At 43.2% G+C, this 20,234-nt stretch overlaps 1 protein-coding gene across 1 annotated transcript; it reads right to left on the bottom strand.

Moving 5' to 3' along the window:
• Positions 1-321: 321 nt before the first annotated feature.
• naa15b (N-alpha-acetyltransferase 15, NatA auxiliary subunit b) lies at positions 322-19,261 on the bottom strand. Its single transcript, XM_084930316.1, has 20 exons — positions 19,031-19,261; positions 10,552-10,636; positions 10,357-10,461; positions 8,328-8,485; positions 7,552-7,686; positions 6,142-6,295; positions 5,634-5,753; positions 5,438-5,533; positions 4,878-4,984; positions 4,482-4,554; positions 4,191-4,360; positions 3,943-4,095; positions 3,258-3,386; positions 2,928-3,141; positions 2,638-2,831; positions 2,441-2,549; positions 2,248-2,346; positions 1,961-2,104; positions 1,050-1,147; positions 322-638 (listed from the first exon to the last, which is right to left on the bottom strand). The coding sequence occupies exons 1-20, from the start codon at positions 19,082-19,084 to the stop codon at positions 441-443; spliced, it is 2,595 nt and encodes an 864-aa protein (XP_084786442.1). The 5' UTR covers positions 19,085-19,261; the 3' UTR covers positions 322-440.
• Positions 19,262-20,234: the final 973 nt, after the last annotated feature.

A 20,234-nucleotide genomic window follows, 5' to 3' on the forward strand; every position in this document is an offset into this window, starting at 1 on the left:
ACGTGTTGGGAGTCACGCCCGAGTGGTTGGCGTTATTGTTATTAATCAGAGGAAAACCAGCGCTCAGTTTCTCCCGATTCTTTATTTTCATGTTCAGCATTGCCAGCTCTGTTTTAAAAAAGTAAAATGGACACTTATCTTCTTCTTCCCCTCCCTCCTCCTTCTGTTTCCAACAAATACACAACCGCACACATGCACGCACACAAACACGCCCTCCACACACGCACACACGCACACACGCACGCACACACAGAGTCCTGATTTTCACCCATGTGGGAGAGAGCCGAGCCGAGCCAGGTCAGAGCTGAGCTGAGCCTGAGGACGAAACACCCATTTTTCGCTTCCTGTGTCCGGCTCTACAAAAATGGCTGCCACAGGCGTACCACAAGGCTCCGTGCTCGGCCCAGTTCCTTTTCTCATCCGCTGCTGTACTGCCGTGCTCACATCTCGTTGGCTAGCTCCTCCGTTTCCGTGGAAACGTCTCCGTTGGCAATCTTGGTGTTCTCCTCGTATCCGGGGGGCATGAAAGCTAACGTGTAGGGATAAAGCTTGTGGCACTCGGCGCGGTACGACTCTGCGTGCTCCTTACAGTCGCCCAGGGCGCCGCTGCGAAGACAGTCGAGGACCTCCGTGCAGATCTGAAGACGAGAGGACAAAGGTTAAAAGAAGCTACGTTCAGGCAGGGAGGAGTGGACAGTTTATCACAGTCTGTCACAATCCCAACTCAAAAGGAACTGCTGTACTTCCTGATGTTATTGGTTACCACAGTTTTTGTCGCAACTTCTCGATTGCAGTCGGTCCTTTGACCAACTTTTTAGGAAAACCTGTCTGGCTGGTTTCACTTCACTGAAGAAACTCGTTTGTTCTGCTCCAGCCCTTTTTCAGGTTGATCCAAGAGAGACGGATACTCTCAGCATCTGAGCCATGAGGACCTGATAGACTAACTTTTATTCCACAACAGCAGAGAATCCAGTGTGTGTTTAGCATAAGAATAGTCGTAACTGTTTCTTTGCTTCCCTCCCGTCTTCTTACATGATGCCAATACGTACCTGTATGGTTCTGTTGTTCAGGGACTCATCCAGTGCACCGGCCAGTTCTGCTGCTTTCGTTTGCATCGAGGAGTCCAGATACACCATCATCTTCGCAGCTACAGGCGGGAGAGAGAAGGTGAGTCTGAGAGAAAGTGTGTTTTTAATAATTCTACATTTTAAGATCAATCCATCGCAGAAATGTTTCTGCAGCGTGAAGCTGGTCCACAAACCTTTAAAGGCATGTTCCAGGGGTAAGTCTCTGTTTTGGGTTTCATGTTAGGGCCGAGGTTGGAGTCGGGAGTTTAGTAAGGTGATTAATATTAAGGTAAGAGGCAAGGGCATGCATGATGTGAATCAGTGCCTTCACTAAGGTAGAACAGGTTGCCCAACGTCTGTGCTCATCTATCAGTCTTTAGGTGCAAAGTTTCCACAATGGGACCAATGAGACCAACGAGCAGCAACAACCCCCCCCCCCCCCCAAAAAAACCTGGCTTGCTTAAAATTGAAATAGAGTACTAGTAAGTAGGTACCAACTTTTCTAGCTCCAAAACATTTGAATGAACTAGTATTCAGAGGGAGGACACCTCTGACTGACATAGGAGGAGGCGGTAAATGAGTCTGAGGGTTACCTAGGCAACATGAACCTGAAATGTCTGCTAGTGACCACCCGGCAGCTACAAAGCCCTGTGGACAGGGCTTGAAAAATTACATTTTAGGGGATCGTTGGGTGCAAAGATGAATTAAGAAGGGGGGAAAACAAACAAACGGAGTGACATTCAAGCAAAAAACATTTGCAACAATGGAAGAAACGGCCCCCAGGTCATGTCAAATAACCTTAAATGTTTTCATGAGTACTGCTCTTAAGTGTCAATTGAACTGTTGTTGCATTAAGTACCAAAGTATTAGAAGTGAGGGTCACAGAGACTTACCAGCCAGTCTGTGTGGTATGGAGCTGGAGTGCTTGGTGAGGTAGGCCTGGTTGAAGCTCTTAGCGTTGCTGTCTCCGAACAGCCGGGTGATCTCCTGCTTCAGCACCGTCCTGACCACCTCTGGAAGCTCCTTGCTCTCTGAAACTGCAAAGAGGGAACAGAGAAAAAGGATTATGTAAGGATGAGGTGGAGGCAGAGGAAAGAAGAAGAGCAACAGCATAGAGAGGCAATTAAAACCGAGCGCTTAGGAGCATGTGCTGGTAGTTAAATAATGAATCCTCTCATACCTCCTTTAAAGAAGCGTACGAGACACTGGTGCAGCCACGGATGGTCGGGGTCGATTGCCAAAGCTCTCTTCACTGACTGGAGCATCAACAGGTATTTTTCTGAAAGGAGAACACAGTAAACGTGTGAGGCAGAAATGGGGACGAAGACGATACTGGCGGAGTAAAAAACACATGATAACGTGTGCGCGCCAACCTTTCCTGAAGTAGATCTCAAAGGCCAGTAGGTGGGTGTCAATCTTGTCTTTGACCAGGTGCTTGAGAGGCGTCAGGAACTTGATGGCTTCTTCCAGTGGATTTTCTACCTGTAAAAGCAAATGTGCAAAACAAAGTAAAACTCGAGTCCTAAAAACTGATAAAAAGACCTTAATACTTCACGTATCGGCCACTGACCTTCACCAGCTTGTCAGGAATGAGCTCTTCTTTGGGCCCTCCGATCTCCTCGTCATCATCCTCCTTCTTCTTTTTCTGGTTCTTGAGTTGCTTTTCCTTCTCCGCGTTCTTCTTCTCTTCCTCCAGCTGGGCCTTCTTCTGGGCTCTTCGCTGCTTGTTCCTCAGCTTTTTCAGCTCTTTGTCCGATAGGTTTGCTAGAGAAATGAAGACAAAAAGGACGGTCAGTGAAGGCCTTCCCTTGATAAGAGCCTCGTTGACTCAGAGCTGGATCTTCACTGTGCGTCTCTCACCAGTGTCCGCCTGCAGCTCTTTGCTGTCATCCGTCAGCGGATTGTCATGGAGGCTCAGGTAGATCTGGATGGCCGTGATTGCTGCCTTGTAGTAGAACGGGTGCATCCGGAGCACATCCTCCAGCTTCAGCAGGTCCACATATGAGCGTAGCGTCATCTTCCTCATGCAGTAAGTGTGGAAATCAAACTGATCGTCCGTGATCTCCACAAAATGCTGATGAGATTAAAGAGAGTAAAAAAGGAACAATTTTAACACCCAGAAAGACTTTGTGGGCGGTTAGGGAGCGTGTACTTTCGCACCGAGTTTAAATCCCGTCAGAAAAGCCTCACCCTCTCGATCTCGTGGCACTTCTTCAGGGCTTCTCCAAACTTGTTCATGGCTTTGTAGGCGAGCGCGCACTCAGTCTGGAACCACATACACTGCATCTCGTTCAGGTTCTCCACTGCTGATGCTCCCTCCTGCAGAAACATGAGACATATAGACATGAGCACTGGCAGTCTGACCACTACTGTACGTGTTCCATGGGGATCCATTCTTAACTGAATGCTATTGATGAGGTGAACTAACAGTGTTGAGCCTATGGTCTGCATTAAAACCTTCCATGAGTCTTATAAATGCTTACCAGAGATACTTTAAAGAGGGTTATCAAGTTAACTGGTCAAGAACATTAGAATAGCTAGAATCCTGCTAATGTAGGATTATTTTAAAGTCCACAATTCTGCGTGTGCTTGACTATGGAGATGTTTTTGTGTATGGCTCACCCTCCACTTTAAAACAATGTTGGGAAATAGGCCGCTGCGATTGATCACAGTCAATTACTTTGTCATTAATCACTAGAGCTTGTACGAAAAGTGGGAATCTATCTCTCCATCACTCTATCAGAGATCTAAAGATAGAAAGTACTCATTATGATGAGTACTGATTGTACTCATCATCATTTGCCAGCATTTTGTTTTGACATTTTTAAAAGTCCTCATCGGTTGGTCAGCTGTCACTCTGCACAATTTCTCTCACCCGGGTGAACTTGGAGCACATTTCCTCGGCCTCTTTGATCATGGTCGCCTTCAGCATGTACTTGGCACACTTGGAGTTGATGAATCTGTCAGCGGTGTCCAGAGCCTGGGCCTCATCCATCCACTGGGCAGCCTCTTTGATGTTGCCAGCATGCTGCAGGAGCGAAAAAGGTCAGTCGAGAACACCACCGCAGAAGAACTACGCGTCTAAAATAGTAAACAATCATACAAATCAGACACGCGCGCCACCTTGTAAATCTTGGCTTTGATGAGGAAGAGCTCGATGAGCGTGGGCGTGCTCTCGATGGCCGTGTTGATATATTCTAGAGCCAGTGTCTGCTGGCCGATCATGTCATAGTGCTGTGCCAGGAAGTACTGCACCCAGAGCAATGTGGTTGGAGGCTCCTCCTTACCGTCATCTGGAACAGCAGAAGCAGACGCTCGTTAGGGTTGTAACCAAACGACTGCAACAGCTACACAAAAACTTACAGCTGGTTTAACTTCGTCTGGTTTGCTAGGATGCTGAAATGTTTCTCTCACCGTTCTGGTTGAACATTCGGCAGCTTTTTAATGAGGTTTCATAGCCGACCACCAGTTCCTCTATAATTGCCACCTAAAAGGAAAGGAGGACAAAGTAAATATGAAGCGTGACGCAAAGGGGATTTTCAGAATCGTGCAGTTAATACAGTGACTTATTCTTCATAAATATTTCTTACAACGGTGGATGCTAATTTCATACGTTTTATACAGAGGATGAGCTGAGGGGCTTCACTGAGGCCCAGGATAAGATAATAAGGGATAATTTTGAACTCATGCAAAGCTATTCCAATTTTTTTATTTATTTATTTTAAATGGAATTGAGCCTCTTCAAGACTCTTTTGGTCCGAGGCTGTGACTGTGATTTAATTTTAGATCAGTCAGCAGGTGTGCCGTCACCTTTTCTTTGTCGTTGTACAGCGATTTGAGCGTGGTGAAGACGGGCGGGCAGCCTTTACTGAAGTTCATCCTCAGATACCTGTCCAGACACTCTCTGAACTTGTCACCTTCAGAGAAAAACAAAAAGACAAAGCAAAAGAAAATTAATCTTTACTCTGTAGTTTGATTGATTGTTAATTTCGTTGACTAATAATTTTGGTCAGTTTTCATTAACAAACTTTTTTTCCCTGATGGAAAAAGCCGATAACTAAACAAAAACTAACATACGAGGACAAAAGCTATGATGAAATGTACTTACACTTTCATCACTAAAAATGAGATGAAAATACGAAGCTTTGCAAACTATTTTGGAACAAAACAACCAACCTCTTTATATTTTAGTCACTGAATCAACTTCAGATTTAGTCTACGATAATCTTATGATATTTAGTCAACTAAATATAAACTAAAACTAAACTAATTACAGGCCCAAATTATGACTAGAGCTAAAGGGTGTTTTAGAAATATAAATGAACACTGGCTTTATTCTGTCTGATTTAGCGGAGAAATGAGCTGCATACCAGAAAGGAAGTTGAGGGGTAGGCGGCGAGGCACCAGCCCTTTGGGAAATTTCTCCCAGGCTTCTTCAAAGATTTTGTATCTCTCCTCTACAGTACCTGAAAATAAAATAAATAAAAATCGAGAGGAATTCAGGATTTAGCTTCACCGCCGATTTGGATGTTTTAGAAGTCAGCGGTGACAAGACTGGTGTCATACTTGGTTTGAGGGCCTTCTCCAGGCCGTGATAATAGGACCAGTTCTCTGGGTTCCTCTCCAGCAGACGGCGGTAGACTTCTGTTGCTTCATCCAGACGCTCCAGCTTCAACAGTAACTCTCCTACAGAAACAGGAGCGCAAACACTGTTAAATCGAGATAACAAGCCAAGAAAAATCATGGCTGCCAGCAAAAACAAAACAAAAAAACCCAACAAACTTCTGCTCACAGGAGTGTCAGAGATAGAAAAATTAAATCAGCCTCAGAAAAGTTTTCTACATGACTTATTGAAGCTTGTTTGCCTTTCTCTCCCGCAGCTCCTGCATTATGCCAGATTACTGCTGGCATCACTGCTCCCCCTAGTGGCAGCAGGTTTTACCACACCATTAACACCATCTCCGCCACTGTGAATGAAATGTGCTCTTTAAATAAAGTTTTGCTTGTTTGGTGTTACTTTGGTAAAGATGTTTGCACTTCCAAGGATTAACAGAGAGACTCTGCAGTCACCCACCTCGCGTCTCCTCCACTGCCAGTTTATCGCAGATCTGCTTCTCGTAGTTGGACAGATGCTCGAGGGCCTCCTTGTGCAAACCTGCTTCTCTCAGCACCTGGTTCTGGTAGAGCAGCAGCTCGCTGTACTCGTAGTCCACTTTGTCCGGAGACGTCTGAACAGACCAGACAAAGAACAGACCACTCTGAGTGTCAGTAACATTTTGTACCAGGCACGCATGACTGAAAACCTCCAGGAGCCGCTGTGCTTTTCAGGAAACTCTGAATTATTCAGTGTGTGTGTGCACGGTCACACCAGCTCACTGTATTACACAGATGGCACAAAGACAGGAAGCAGGCTGGTCTTATCAGGAGCACGCCAGAGTGAAAGCGAGTGAGCTCTACTGCTGTTGTGACCAATGCAGAGACGACAGAAGAAACACCCACCGGCTGCAAAGCTACAAAGCGCTCACTGTAAATCAGCGAGTCAGACACCTATAGCGTCACGAATACGAGTAAGCCTGTTACTCATCAAAGCGTGGAGCAGTGCATGGTGCCTGTAGTACACAAAATAGTTCATAACCAAGCTTCTTTAGTAGCAGGGGTTCTCCCTTGCACAAACTTTCCATGCAGCAGGAGTTATTGGTCCACACTGGTGTGTGTCTGCGTACCGCCCCTGCTGCGTAGAAACAAACACTGCAGGAATGTGGCCAACGCAGAAACTATGGCGACGACTCCGGTGCAGTGCTTTAAAAAGCCAACAGGGTGTAGCCAAATCAGTGTGTGCTGATTGAATGACAGGAAGGTTCACCACAAAGGAGGAGAAAAAAGTGCAAATGAGCAGCACAAACAGCAGCTGCAGTGAACAGCGTTAAAGTTCTTTGTCTTTGTGTTCTGTTTTCGCCGCAGCAGGTGGAAAGCTAAAGCATCAACAACGCCACAAGCAAATAATCTTGGCCAGAGCTTGTACTGAAATCTAACGCACCGACTCCAGCTGTGGCAGCTCTGAAACACTCTAAAATAGGTGCCTGGTCTGTGTTTGCAGTACTGGCCTCTGCACAGCTGCAGAGTCTCGACTGAATAGTCTGTGTTTGTTTCATTTACACTGCATCCCACTGGCAGAAGGTGCTACTGATGTGAGCAAGTGGCCACTCTATTTAAAACTGCAACATCAGCGGCCTCCAGTGCATCCCCCTCAGCCTCCTAGCAGATGCACGTATGGTATGAATGTCAAAGTCCAAGGTGACTTCCTTTTCGAGCTCTTGCATTCACAATACTGTCAGAAAGTGTGACCTCTGACCTTGGCGCTGAGGTCACTGAAATTCAAACTGAAATTCAGGCCAGCTGCACGACAGGGTGACAACACTGACAACAACTGAAAGTCATCTCCTGGTTCGGGTAAGAGAAATGCGAAACTGTCGCTGTGTCTAACCTGTTGTGTTTTCCTGAATTCCTCAATGATCTTTGCTGCCATCTCATAGTCTTCCAGGAGATGATAGGCGATGGCATAGCCGATCCAGGAGGCCCGCTGGGCTGGACGCAGCTGCAGCAGCTGGTACCGTGTCTCCTGGAGAAAGACAATGTGCCAGCATTGAGTTCATTTGATATCAGGTGGAAAAATAAGACGTTCCCTATAAGCCCACATTTTCTCAAACCTGAGGCAGTGCTGGGAAGATAAACAAAGAGAAAGGGATTGTGCTGACTCATGGTAGTGACACCAGGATGTTGCTAGCTGGCTCAGGGAGAACTAAAATTAACACCTAATACACTCCGAGTGGGAGCCCATCCCTGTCCCCTCATCCATATTTTTTAATCCTTTCAGCCAGACTTTCCTCTTGCCATTTCATACCTCTCACTATAAAAGCATCTAAATCCCAGGAGAGCTGTTCTACATTGTGAAGACTGACTGCAACCTGATATCTGGATGCTGATTCGCCCAGTCCTCTCTAATTCAGAGCCATACTGCGTCCTGGATGAGGCAGGGCGACAGATGGAAGTGTGTGCTTCTCTTCAGGAAAGTTCTTTCCCCACTAACTGAGGACTGGTTTTGTTTTCCTTTATAAAAAGTTTACTGATTTTTTAAAACATGCCTCTGCCAACAGGGTTTATCTCCTGTGGCCAAACATCAAAACCTCCCAGCTTTTGATTAAGAACATGCAACATCTCTCAATTACTATTTAAAGAGACACAATCCCCCCTCTGACTCACCCTGTAGCCCTCCAGGTCCCTCATCTGGATCTGCAGCAGGGACAGGTCTCGGAGGATCTGCAGGTTGTCCTTGTCCCACTTGAGAGCGTTGCGGTAACACTTGATGGCCTCATCGTACTTCTTGTCCGAGCGCTGGAGTAAACCGTACACATGCCAGCCTGGTACGCAAGGCCAGTTAAGGAAGATGCACAATTTGTATGATGCTATCAAATGAAGTACAGAAAAGGGTAGAGGGGTTCAATGGACCTCTTCTCTTGTGGTTGAACTGAAATGATGTGATCTTTTAAAAAGCTGCTTTCAGAGCAAAAGGATCTCAGAAGTGCTCACTTCTCAGGAACGAGGCACCTTCCTGCATTTTCTGTTATATGAACTCTGAAGCCTTGTAATAGCTAAACACTAGTTATGCATCATGTGGTCTTTCCTTTACTTGCAGCCCTGTGTCATCCTCTTCATTGTGTTGCTGCGTGGTGGGAGCCACTGTGATGCCACCATGTTTCATTTCGTCTGATTCATTTAAAACGTTCACTGGTGATTTCTGTGTCCTTGTTTTGTTCCATCAGAATATCTACATTTACAAGAATGTTGACACGATAGTGAAAGTAGACTTTGTACGAGTAATTACATGTATATCAGTTTAAAATCAACAGGGAGACTAAATGAGAAGTGTTTGGTTGTGTTTATAGATGTTGCTCAAATGTAAAAATAAAAACTTTGTCCCAAGTTTGAAGCACCTTCGACATACAAGCACTTCTGGCTTAAACTGTGAAGAGTAATTGTTATTCTTCTTCTTACCCTTTCTGTAGTCCAACAGCCACACTGCTGGGCCCACATGGACCTCGCATAAGATAAAGTGCATCTTATTAAACTGCTGTTATCTTTAACCAATTTTACCCACAAAAATTTAAGTGTGAGGATTTAATAAAACAGGCTGCACTGAATGATCTACATTGAGACACACAACAAAATTATATTTAAGCTACTTTAATACTTTTAGTTTAGAAAAACAACTTTAAAAGCTGTGTTTTTAATGGCTGCTTCTGGTGCTGTATTCATGTGTCCCAACAATCCATGAACATTAGGAGCTGGACCAGTAACTGTAACCTACACTCAAAGGTCTCTGAATACTGGGAAATTTCCTATCCTTCTCCAGGAGCTAAAAAAAGATCCTTAAATAGAGTTGTAACAATTATGGCTTCTACAGTTCCTCCTGCGCAAACAAAGGGGGGGAAAAAAGAGGCTATTACCTCCAACAGTAGCTAACTATGAAGCTGTTCATGCTGTTCAAAAATCATCTCAACGCTGTGTTCAATGTGGGTCGAACACAAAGTAAAAACTACTAGCACAAGCTGCTGTGCTGCCAAGTCCAAATTCTGTGTAAACAGTGTTTTGATGAAGTTTTTATCCAGCACCACAGAAACTAAAGCAGGGAGAGGCAAATCTAAAAGGCTAGTAAGAGATAAATCCATAAAACAGGATACTGTTGCTGAGGCTGTTCAGGCTTCATCTCCAATGTGGCTGAACATGATTATTCTAAAAACTGATTAATGACAAAGCAATGATCTAAATGAACTACCAATCATAATTCTGAGCTTATGCAACGCGTAACGCCGTGATTTAAAATCCTAAAGTGCTATTTTAAAAGAACACTTTTTTTTTTGCATACGTGCCCCAAAGCATGCCCTCTGAGGGACGGAAACATGCCCTGGATACTGACTTACTGTGGAAGCTAAAGAGATAGCAGTGTATCTGCAGGGAGCTGCTCTGTCTTGACTTCAGGCAGGGTTTAGGTTCAGATAGACCTCATCCACCAGCAACGTGCACAGACTTCACTCTCTGCAAGAGAACAGCAGAGAGAATGTGCTGACAGTGCTCCACTGAGAGCAGAGCTCTTCTACACAATGTGAGGCACCTCAAGGTCCTTTCAGCATCCCACAAACACACACTTCAACCATCCTGCAAAAAGACACTGCTAATAGTTCAAAGCGACAGCTGCTTAACCCAGAGGATGCAGTGCTGTCTAGAAGGATACAGACATGGCTCTTGAGGTCATTGCGCAGGCCTCTCCTCACCAGGTCGTATGCCTCCTCCTTCTTCCCCAAACAGTTCAGGGTCAAGCCCTTCATTGCCAGGGTCTCTGCAGCAAGAAAAGGATGCAGTAGATGGTGAAAAATACATTTAAGAGAAAAAGAAAAATTCTCCGTACAGCTACATTTTTGCTGCTTACCTCCATGCTCAGCAAACTTGGGGTTGGACAGGATTTGTTTGCAGAACTTGAGCCCATTTCTGTATTGTTTGTGTTCGTAACATCGCTGTGAGAGGAAGGACAGAGAAATCGCTTTAGGCCAAAGTGACTTTTAAACAGGTCAGCGGGTCAAGCCCGTGTTCTGGGTCTCTGCTCGTTCTGCTTTTGCATCTATTTACTACCAACTGACTTCATCTAGGAAATGGATTTTTCAACATTGCTAAGACGCGTTCTGTTTTATTAAAGTATAATAACACATTTTTTCCAAAGTCTGCAAGTAATCAGTGTCGCCCAAAATAATTGTGATTAAGATTCTTGGACCTAATCATATGCACGTTCCTTTTCCCCCCCTAAACAGAAACTTCTGGCGCCGTCCCCAAAGCCGTTTTAATTAACGCCAAAGAAAAATCGTGAGAATTTTTTTTGAGTAATTTAAAATGCAAATGTGCTTAATCAGACAGCGATTGAACATGCAGCACATAAACATGAAGTATAATGTCCAACTTCCAGCACTCAACTCTCCTCTTATCTACAGCTGCTATATTTTACACACACGCCGGCTCAGCTGGCTAAGCTGCAGTGTTTTAGACTTTTATCGCCCGCAGTCCGAACGCTCGTCAGGAAACGCTGTCAGTTACAGCCAGATTCTCCCGGTGGCTTTATCAGTAGTACATTACAGGCCTGCCGATACTCGTGACACGTGCCTTTGCGTTGTTCAAGCACCGGTGCAGGTCCGTATCACCCATTCCAAGTATCAGAGAAACCAAACCGTCCCCACAACAACAGGAAAACCAGTATACTTTTCTAGTCCACAGCAAAACTTCTCTCCTGTTTTCTTTGCACGCATTTTAATGCAGCTAATTTCAAAACAAAGCCGTTGTAAAGGCTATTATGACTAAAGTAAACCAGTCTTTACTTCAAAGTCACTGTTAGCCTGCTTCTCTTCGCTGATAAAGTCCACACAATAAAACTGTCTGAGTTTGACTATAATCACAAGTTAAATGACCAATCGGAGAGAAAGTTTGAAGTCACATGAGGCTAAAGCTTCTATTTAAGTGGGTATACTGATGGTCTTTTATTATTTAAAAAAATAAGAAAAAAAGCCAACCTTCTGGAAATAGAAAACGGGCCAAAAACATAGCTGCTGCAGCACTATTCAGTGCAAAGATGATATCATAGCATGCAAACTTCAAAAGGACAGTTCACCAGTTGCCATACATTTAAAAATTCCTTTCAGATAAGAAAAATCAACAAGGACTCTAAAAAAATTTTACTTTTTAATTCACAAATCCAACTGTACAGCTGTTTATCCTTACCCTGTAACACCCGTTTAATACTGACAGCGATGCTTTCAGTGCTTTATAATGTAGGAATTGACTTTAATCAGTTGAATAATAGTGATAAATAACACAAGCTCATTGCAGTTCAATTTGCATTTACTGCCATCTACTACATACTACCCGTCTGAGCCAGGAAAAGCCTGAAAAGATACAAATGTGTGGTCATGCTGCCCAGCACTGTGTGCACTGCACATTTAAACACCTTGAACAACAGATTTTTGGTCAGTCAACACTTAAAAGTTGTAGTCATAAACTACCACAGTCTCCCTGTATTACTGCAGCGAAACATATCAGACATAGTTCTGAGCATCTACGATTTCCTTCCAAAAATATTAAAAACTAGCTACACTGGTTCTAAATTTCCAATAAGCAAGCAGATGCTCAGTCAGCAATAACCCCCCCCTGTTTTTAAGCTGGTGGTCAGAGGAGACTGTGTTTGTGAGGGAGGCAGGAAGAGTTAAGCTGGCAGATGGCATTGCGTTGTACCACCAGCAGCTCCACCAACAGTGAAAAAAAAAACAAAAAACCCAGAGATGACGTCAACATCACATATGGGTGCCAAGGTTGGTTACGAAATTAAGCAATCCACTGTTGAACTATGGGGACAGTTACACCACCAGCTGAGATGTGGAGCTGGAGGACAGAAAGAAAGAGGCTCAGGTCCTGCCTGCGGCTGGAGTGTAAGGCTCCATCTTCTTATTGTACTCTGGAACAAAAGAATAGCTGTTCATGACTGTAAGACAGTCTTCAAGGTAATCCTGCATAAATATGAGTTCAGGTTTGTTTTCATTAAGGTATACTGAGACCATGTAAATGAGCCCATATATGGCAGCGTGCTTGTTGTGGATCTGTATGCATTACTTACTCTTCGTGCTGGAAGTGGAAATTAAATAAACCACCTGATGTCTCGCTACTCTCTTCATCTGTGTGCAGATGTGCACATATGCAGCTCCACTTTTTTGTCTGTGCTGCCACACAGAGGACACTCAAACTGTGTTCAAGGTTACAGAATGTCATGCATCTGTCCTGATGCATGCTCAATCACTCCGGTAAGGAAATCCCAAAAGTTGATTCTGTTCATCTGGACGTAGCATTTTCAGAGGGAGAAACATTTCATTGCTCATCCAAGTGACTCTTCAGTCTCCGCTGACTGCAGGTTTCCTCAACCTAATAAACGGTACATTTGCATAATGAGTGAAACTAGGCCTCCTTGACTCCGCGCTCAAACCAGCGTTCCTCCCTGTCCAGGATGTGTACATCCCCATCATTGAAAGAGTGTCCACTGGCCTGTAGGTGTAAATAGACTGCAGAGTCCTGGCTTGACGAGGTAGCTCTTCTATGTTGTGCCATCGGCTTAGCCAGAGGTTGTTTGGTTTCCCTGATGTATAAATCACGGCAATCCTTCTGGCACTTAACAGCTTTCACTATATTGCTCTTTTTTGTGTTAGGGGACCCGATACTTTTGGTGGACCAATTTTGGTGCACCGCGTTTTTGGGTTTGAAAGCCACAGAGACTGTGTTTAGAGAAAATGCGTCTCAGCTGTTCCGATACTCCTGCCTGTGAGTAACTTTGTTCTTTAACAACCTGTTTATTCACCGCAATGATCAACGTGATGATTACCCAACATCACTCTCTTGATTTAAGATAAAGGCACAGGAGACTTTAAATGAACATGATATGAAATGCTCATGCTTCCACTGGCACTCAAAGTTGAAATTCTGTTGACTTTCGTTGTCCGAGCACAGGATCCGAAATTCAGTTTGACAATACATGACACAACCCTACTTAAAGTGAACAGTAAGCGAGAGCACTGAAGCCTGAAACACACCCGTGTGGATCCTGCCTTCATTTGTTTTACTGCAGTTTTATTTAAGGATCAACAGTGCACCATCTCTCATTATCAGGTCATGTAAAAGAGGCAGATCTGGTCTGCAGTCTGAGTTCTGAATGACCGCTTTCCTGCCACAATACGTGTACAATGCAAAAAACTGAAGCCAAGCTTTATTTAATTCAATATTCTAACATATGTTGTGTTTTTACTGCAAGTCTAAATGAGATGCTAAATATTGTCTCGTCAATTACTAATAAATCAGCAATGCTGGTTTAATTGCAGAACAACAAATCCAAATGACAGCGTCTTGTGCTCTACATTGTCTTTTCATAAGAGCTAACTGTCCCTCTAGGAAAATTCCCAAAGTTTCCTCCAAGTGAAACTGGAGTGGAAGTTATGATTTCTCTTCCCTGGAAACCCAAAAGAGAAGGAAGACGCATGTAACACAAGCCAGAGTGAAGAACACAATGTTTGGTATGTATTTAGAGAAATAATATCAAGAATGCATTAGGCCAATGCCAGACTCAAGAGGGTATTAATCAATGAGAAGTGCACACCGGTAAAATGTAAAGTACACTGAGTCACTTTTAAACTGTGTCTGCTGGTTCTCTCAGTCCTTTCTATATAAAACTACATTTTAAATGATTCATTTTTAAATGATTATGATCCGTTGACACAGACAATAAGTAATCAGTCCTCTGAGATAATACCGTGTGTGCTTCATATAAATTTAGAAGCATTAAGACCATCAGCTGTGCTTATCAAGAATACTCTGCCACCACCAGAGAAGTCAGTCAGTCTCAGCTCTAAGCTGCACAGATCGCTGCAAGAAGTCCCCAGCGCCAATGCTAGATTTCGATTAGACATTTCAATGCATAGTTTGATTATTTCAGATCAAAATCATGGTGGAACGGAGGACGTGAAAATGAAGGCCCAACTCACAGGAGTTCATGTCAGTAGTGACTTCTCACTCAGTGCTGGGGTGTGAACTCACTTTATCATCACAGACAGAGCCCTCAGAAAAAACACCAATCATTAGTAATCCCGCTAAAACTTAATCTTTCCTTTAAACTCAAAATATTACCTATAATAAAGCCAAAGAGCCTTAGACAAAGTTTAAAGTTCAGCAGTTGGTTGAACTCCATGTTGCTCACAAACAACTATTATTAATTTAGCCTGATGTAATTAGTGAAAAATTATTGGATGATATCAGCTGAACAGCTGAAACAATTTGCCTCGCTCTTTACTTTCTTCATGCTCTAATTGTTCAGTCTTTTTTTTTTTTTTTTTTTAAATACATGTGAAATGTCTCCCAGGTTTTTACTCAGCTCTTCACCACACACAGCCATGTCTTTCACAAATCCCCGGTGGAGATATACAAATGTCTCTGCTCCAATTTCAAATCAAATCAACAGACATAAACGCCCTCCTTCTGTTTTCGCTCGTTTAAAGATGATGGATGAAGCTGGTCACCACACACTTTTATTTCATATAGGGCAAAAATTTGAGGGAGATTTTACTATGAATTAGGGCGATATGACCAAAAATATTTATCACCATATACATTTGAAAATTTGCGATAACAATATAACTGACACTAGACAAAATACTTTACAACTCCACCACTTTATTAGTGCAAAAAAAACCCCAAAACAAAACCATCAAGCAGCTGTTTTCTATGTGCATTAAAGCGATATAAAAATGTAACAGTGCAAATGCAAATTCCTTGCTGACAGTTTAACCAAAAGGCATTTCCAGTGGAAACTGGCCGACATATACTGAGCATAACCATGTATAATAACCGCAAAACTTAAAAAGAGGTTATACACACACAATACGGTAATATTATGTTGAAGCACAGTACGTATCACTCCGCGAGGATCCCGCCTACGATAGCCGTAATGCTCCAACAATCCATCAAGCGGTGCGGGTTCCTAGCTTAGCAAAGTCGTACTAAAGCATTTGACAAATTCTCGAGCGCCGTGTACCACATAAAATCGTTTCGAGGTCAGTAAACACAACCAGAATTCATACATAAGGCACACGGGATTATAAGGGGCACTGTCGATTTTCAGAAAAATCAAAGGATTGATTTTAAGTGTGCCGTATTTTCCAAAAAACATGGTAATAACGACGGCCCGCTAGCATGCGCTACCAAAAATAGTGCTTTGTTGTGTATCTGACGGACGAAAGCTAAACCAGTTCCACACCACTGAAGTTGCAACATTTTTACAAACCAGTTCTGGTTCATCCGTTTCATTTAACGATCCGCTTTCGCTCTTCTCATTCTCCGCCACCGCCATGCTTTTTCCGCCATGTGCGTATGAAAACAAAGGCACTGCGCATGCGCGTTTTACCCATATTCTATCACGGTATTTCATTTTCTTATCGTTGCCCAACATTATACCGGTATTACCGTGAACGGTATGATATGGCCCAGCCCTACTATGAATCTCACAGAACACTATAAACTTAATGAATTAATGGGGCATTAATCTAAATATATACTTGATTTGTGACCTACATATCATGTAATTGGAGGACAGAGCAAGAAGAGCTGTAAGAGCATCTCCCCTTAGTTTGACAACCCTAGAAACCCTTTTATCCACAAGTCTCGTGGCTGAATGCATCACAGGACAACACACACAGCAGTTTATAGACCTGAAAAGTGCAGATAAGTTATAACAGCATAGATAGTACAACAAATACATGTGCTTGCCACTGCTTTTTTTTTCTCCTTCCTGTGATGCACTTGTTAGATGGATTGCACTGCCCTGCAAATTCAAAAGCATTAACAGGACAGCTGATGAAAACCACTATTACATTAAGATTACTGGTACAGGGCCCACTGGTAGGTGAGGCAGGAGGAGAGCAGCGTGTTTGTGAATCCTGAAACCACAAAATGGAAACGTATCCACCTCAACTGTCAATCAAAAGCAGATGACTGCCAACTTCCAATAATGCACTTGGGAATTCACTCTGGGAAAGCAATAATAAAGAGAGGTGTGGTCTGCTCCTGGCTATAGCCAGAGGGGGACAAAGCTTGCATCACATCTCTGCGGCAGGAAGAGTAATAATAGTAATTTCATTTTCTACAACTCCACCAAATGATTTCAAAGTCCTTGTTAACTCTGAAGAAGACGTAAAGTTCACCTGGTTCTATTATAGAGTTTTTGTTAAAATGACGTTCGCAGTATGTGAAATGTTTACAGAGATTGTACAAAATTAAAGACCACTCAAACTGAAAAGCAATTCAGGACTGCACAAAGTATAACAAGAATGTTTCTACTTGTTATGTGATGACGTAACTGCTGTTGCTAAATCAAGCATCTACTGTGCTGGATGAGGCTCTTACTGTCTCGCTATCTCTCTTTTAAAATCAGGCTGAGCTCCTCGTTTTAGGCCTCTTCTGCCTTTTATTAGCATCATTTAAAAAGCAAACAATTGAACATTTTAGAATAGAATCAATGTTGGACCAACTAAGACTTCCGTTGGGGAGCAGGACTTTTTCATAGCAAGTTATCCAGATCACACAATATCAATGACTGAACTTCGTCTGGCGGATGGGATCATCTCACCAAACTTCAGTCTCTTGGCTGAAGTTTGGTCAGTTTCAGTCTTAAATTAAATCCAAGTATTATAGCGGAGCTATGTATTCTTTTCCTTTGCAAATAATTAAGTCAGAACATTGTATTTAACCTAAACATAAATCCTCTTTTTATGGAGGTCAGAGTGTTAAAGACGCACGGATAATTTTATTGGAGAAGAAAGAAACCGGATTGTTTGTAACTCTCTGCAGTGCCTGAGTGTTTGTTTTCTTTTGGGTAATGAAGGTGAATTTGGACCTGGCTCATGACATCAAAGTTAACAAGCAAACACTGAGTTTGTTGGTGGAAGATTTTCTGTTAACTATTTCCTACCTTAAGAAAGATCCAAGTATTTATACTACTAGTTACCTAAATTAAGAGTTTTTGCACAACTTCTACATTTTTTTTAAAATATGGAAAGTATGTAATGTCAACCGATTATCACCAGTTCCATGAAAGGCTAAACTCCCACTGAGGAATGCAACACGTACAACCACTAAAGTCTCAAGTTCAGGTGCAGGTCACACAGGTTTGTTTTCTGTGGCAGAGCTATAGGGACTGCCAATACTCAGATAAAGAGCCGCTAAGTCCCAGCTGAGCCCCTGCCTTTTAAAACAATGATGTTTATCAGATCCAGTTTGTGACGCTGAAGTGCTCACTGCCCACAAGTCCCCACAGTTCCTGGAAAGTGCGTTGCTAGATGCCCATGCAGCACTGTTTAGTGGTACACACCGCCAAGCACCAGGCATGGTGGCAGAGGGAGGGGGGACTAGTTTGGCATGCAGCGCACAGAAAGTTAACCGCACTTCCTGAAAAATACTGTGACAATCCTTAACTCACGCTTGTTCAGCCACACGTGTGGCCCACGTAAAACTGCCCGCAGATAGGGCATGAACAACCCAGCAACACGGGAGAAAGGAAAGGATGGATCAGTAGCTCAGCAGGCCTGGGGCGGCTACAGATTTGCTGACACGGCCACACCGGTACTCCCCGGACTTCCAGTGGCTTTCACACATCATACACATCTACGTCGGCCTATGCTAGCCTCTAAGGTTCATCATGACGGAGCCTGCAGGCCCCCACAACTCAGAGATTGCTACTGACATTTGTTTAGTGCCTCACATACCAAGATATCTAGCTCGGTAGAGTTCGCCGATTAAGTAACGCCAGGTGGCCTGCAAGCACGTTACTTTGTCAGATGGCACACATCTGACCAACTAAACACAATCCGGCTAAGAAGACAGCAGCTATGCACGCAGCCAGGAACTAAAATGTCACAACATTCACAAAACTGAGTGAGAAGCTAAGTAAGTGCAAGCTAATTCAGCAGCACACACGGCTAACGGGTTAGCTGTCGCTGAAAGGAGCATTAACGTGCTTTTCCCAGTGCTAAGGCCTGTCGCAAATGAACCACAAATACCGACAATTTAATCCAAAATCCAAATGTTTGTAGTGCAATGTAACCACACTGGAAGCATATATCGGAATAACATCAAAAGTCATGAACAACCATTTTGGCTTTGTACCGCAGTGACAGCGCACATCAGGGGCCGGGCTAGCCGAGCTAACCCCATTCAATGATGCCATTTTGCTAACAGGCTAAGCGCTACCAGCCGGAGAGCTCCGGTAAGAGCCGGACTGCCGCCAACAGAGCTCCAAACTCGGCTGCCGTCGCTGTGCAGCACCTTAAAAACCAACTCACCAGGATCCTCTTGAAGAGAGCGTTCTCTTTCGGCGGTAAAGTAACTGTCGGCATGGTTGCAGGTGAGATCAGTTTCCCCCCTCGACCTCAGCACATGTAGCTAAAGTTAGCCCGGGTAGTCAAGACGAGTTGAGTGATGTTTTTTAGCCCTGGCTCGCCCGCTTCGGCCGCTCCGCTCGATTGCTCCGTTTTCTCTTTTCACTCACTTCCTCCTCACATTGACGGAAGCTCCGACAGCTTCCAAAATGGCGGGGAAAGAGCGTTCAGGTGGACTGATCATGAAATATTTGAGATAAATAAAATGAAAAGTGTCGTTTAAGTATCCTTTAATGCATAAGACAGATAACAGTACTTGGGCCATTCTACAGCTTCACGTATAGAATATAGAGAAAAATCCAAATACCGCTGAGCACCTTATTATAAAGAAGAATTAAGAAAGATAAAGGACAAGGGAATAAAATAATAAGATAGGACAAATATTTAAATCTATAAACAGAGCTGCTTGTGAGATGTAGTGCAATGGCCAACAGAGATGGGCAGTAACGCGTTACTGTAATCAGATTACTTTTTTCAGGTAACGAGTAAAGTAAGAGATTACTATTGCAAAAACGGTAATTAGATTACCGTTACTTTCCCGTAGGAACGCTGCGTTACTGCGTTACTAAAACCATGATTTTTTTTTTGAGAATGTCTCATGACAATGACATAAGCGAGTGCAATGTTTGTGACAACAGCTGTGTGCAGATCAACAATGGATAATATATTGAGTGCGGGAGAGAGTATGAGCATGCTGTGTTTCTGCTGTGTTTCACTTGCATCTATTTGAAAGAGTGAGTGTAAACACAAAAAAATATTTTATTTTATGTGCTGAATGTGCAGAAAATAGGTTTAAATGTTAAACAAATTTCTTCCAGTCAGAGAATGTTACATATAATTAAATTTTTGCTTGATGCATAAAGTTAAAAGATTAAAACTAATAAAACAAGTTTTAAAAAGAGACTTTTCCATTTGATTACATTTTGTATGATGGATTATGCAGAAAAAGTAGAATTGGGCTGAACGATCTATCGCTTTATCACCTATTCAGGTTGTAAATCGTGTTTTTAAAAAGTAACTAAGTAACTAAGTAATTAGTTACTTTTGAAAATAAGTAATCAGTAAAGTAATGGGATTACTTTTGGGGGGAAGTAATCAGTAATTAGTT

Source organism: Perissodus microlepis, chromosome 6 (genome assembly GCF_051167445.1).
Source record: "Perissodus microlepis isolate ML-2025 ecotype Zambia chromosome 6, ASM5116744v1, whole genome shotgun sequence".
Lineage (NCBI taxonomy): Eukaryota > Metazoa > Chordata > Actinopteri > Cichliformes > Cichlidae > Perissodus > Perissodus microlepis.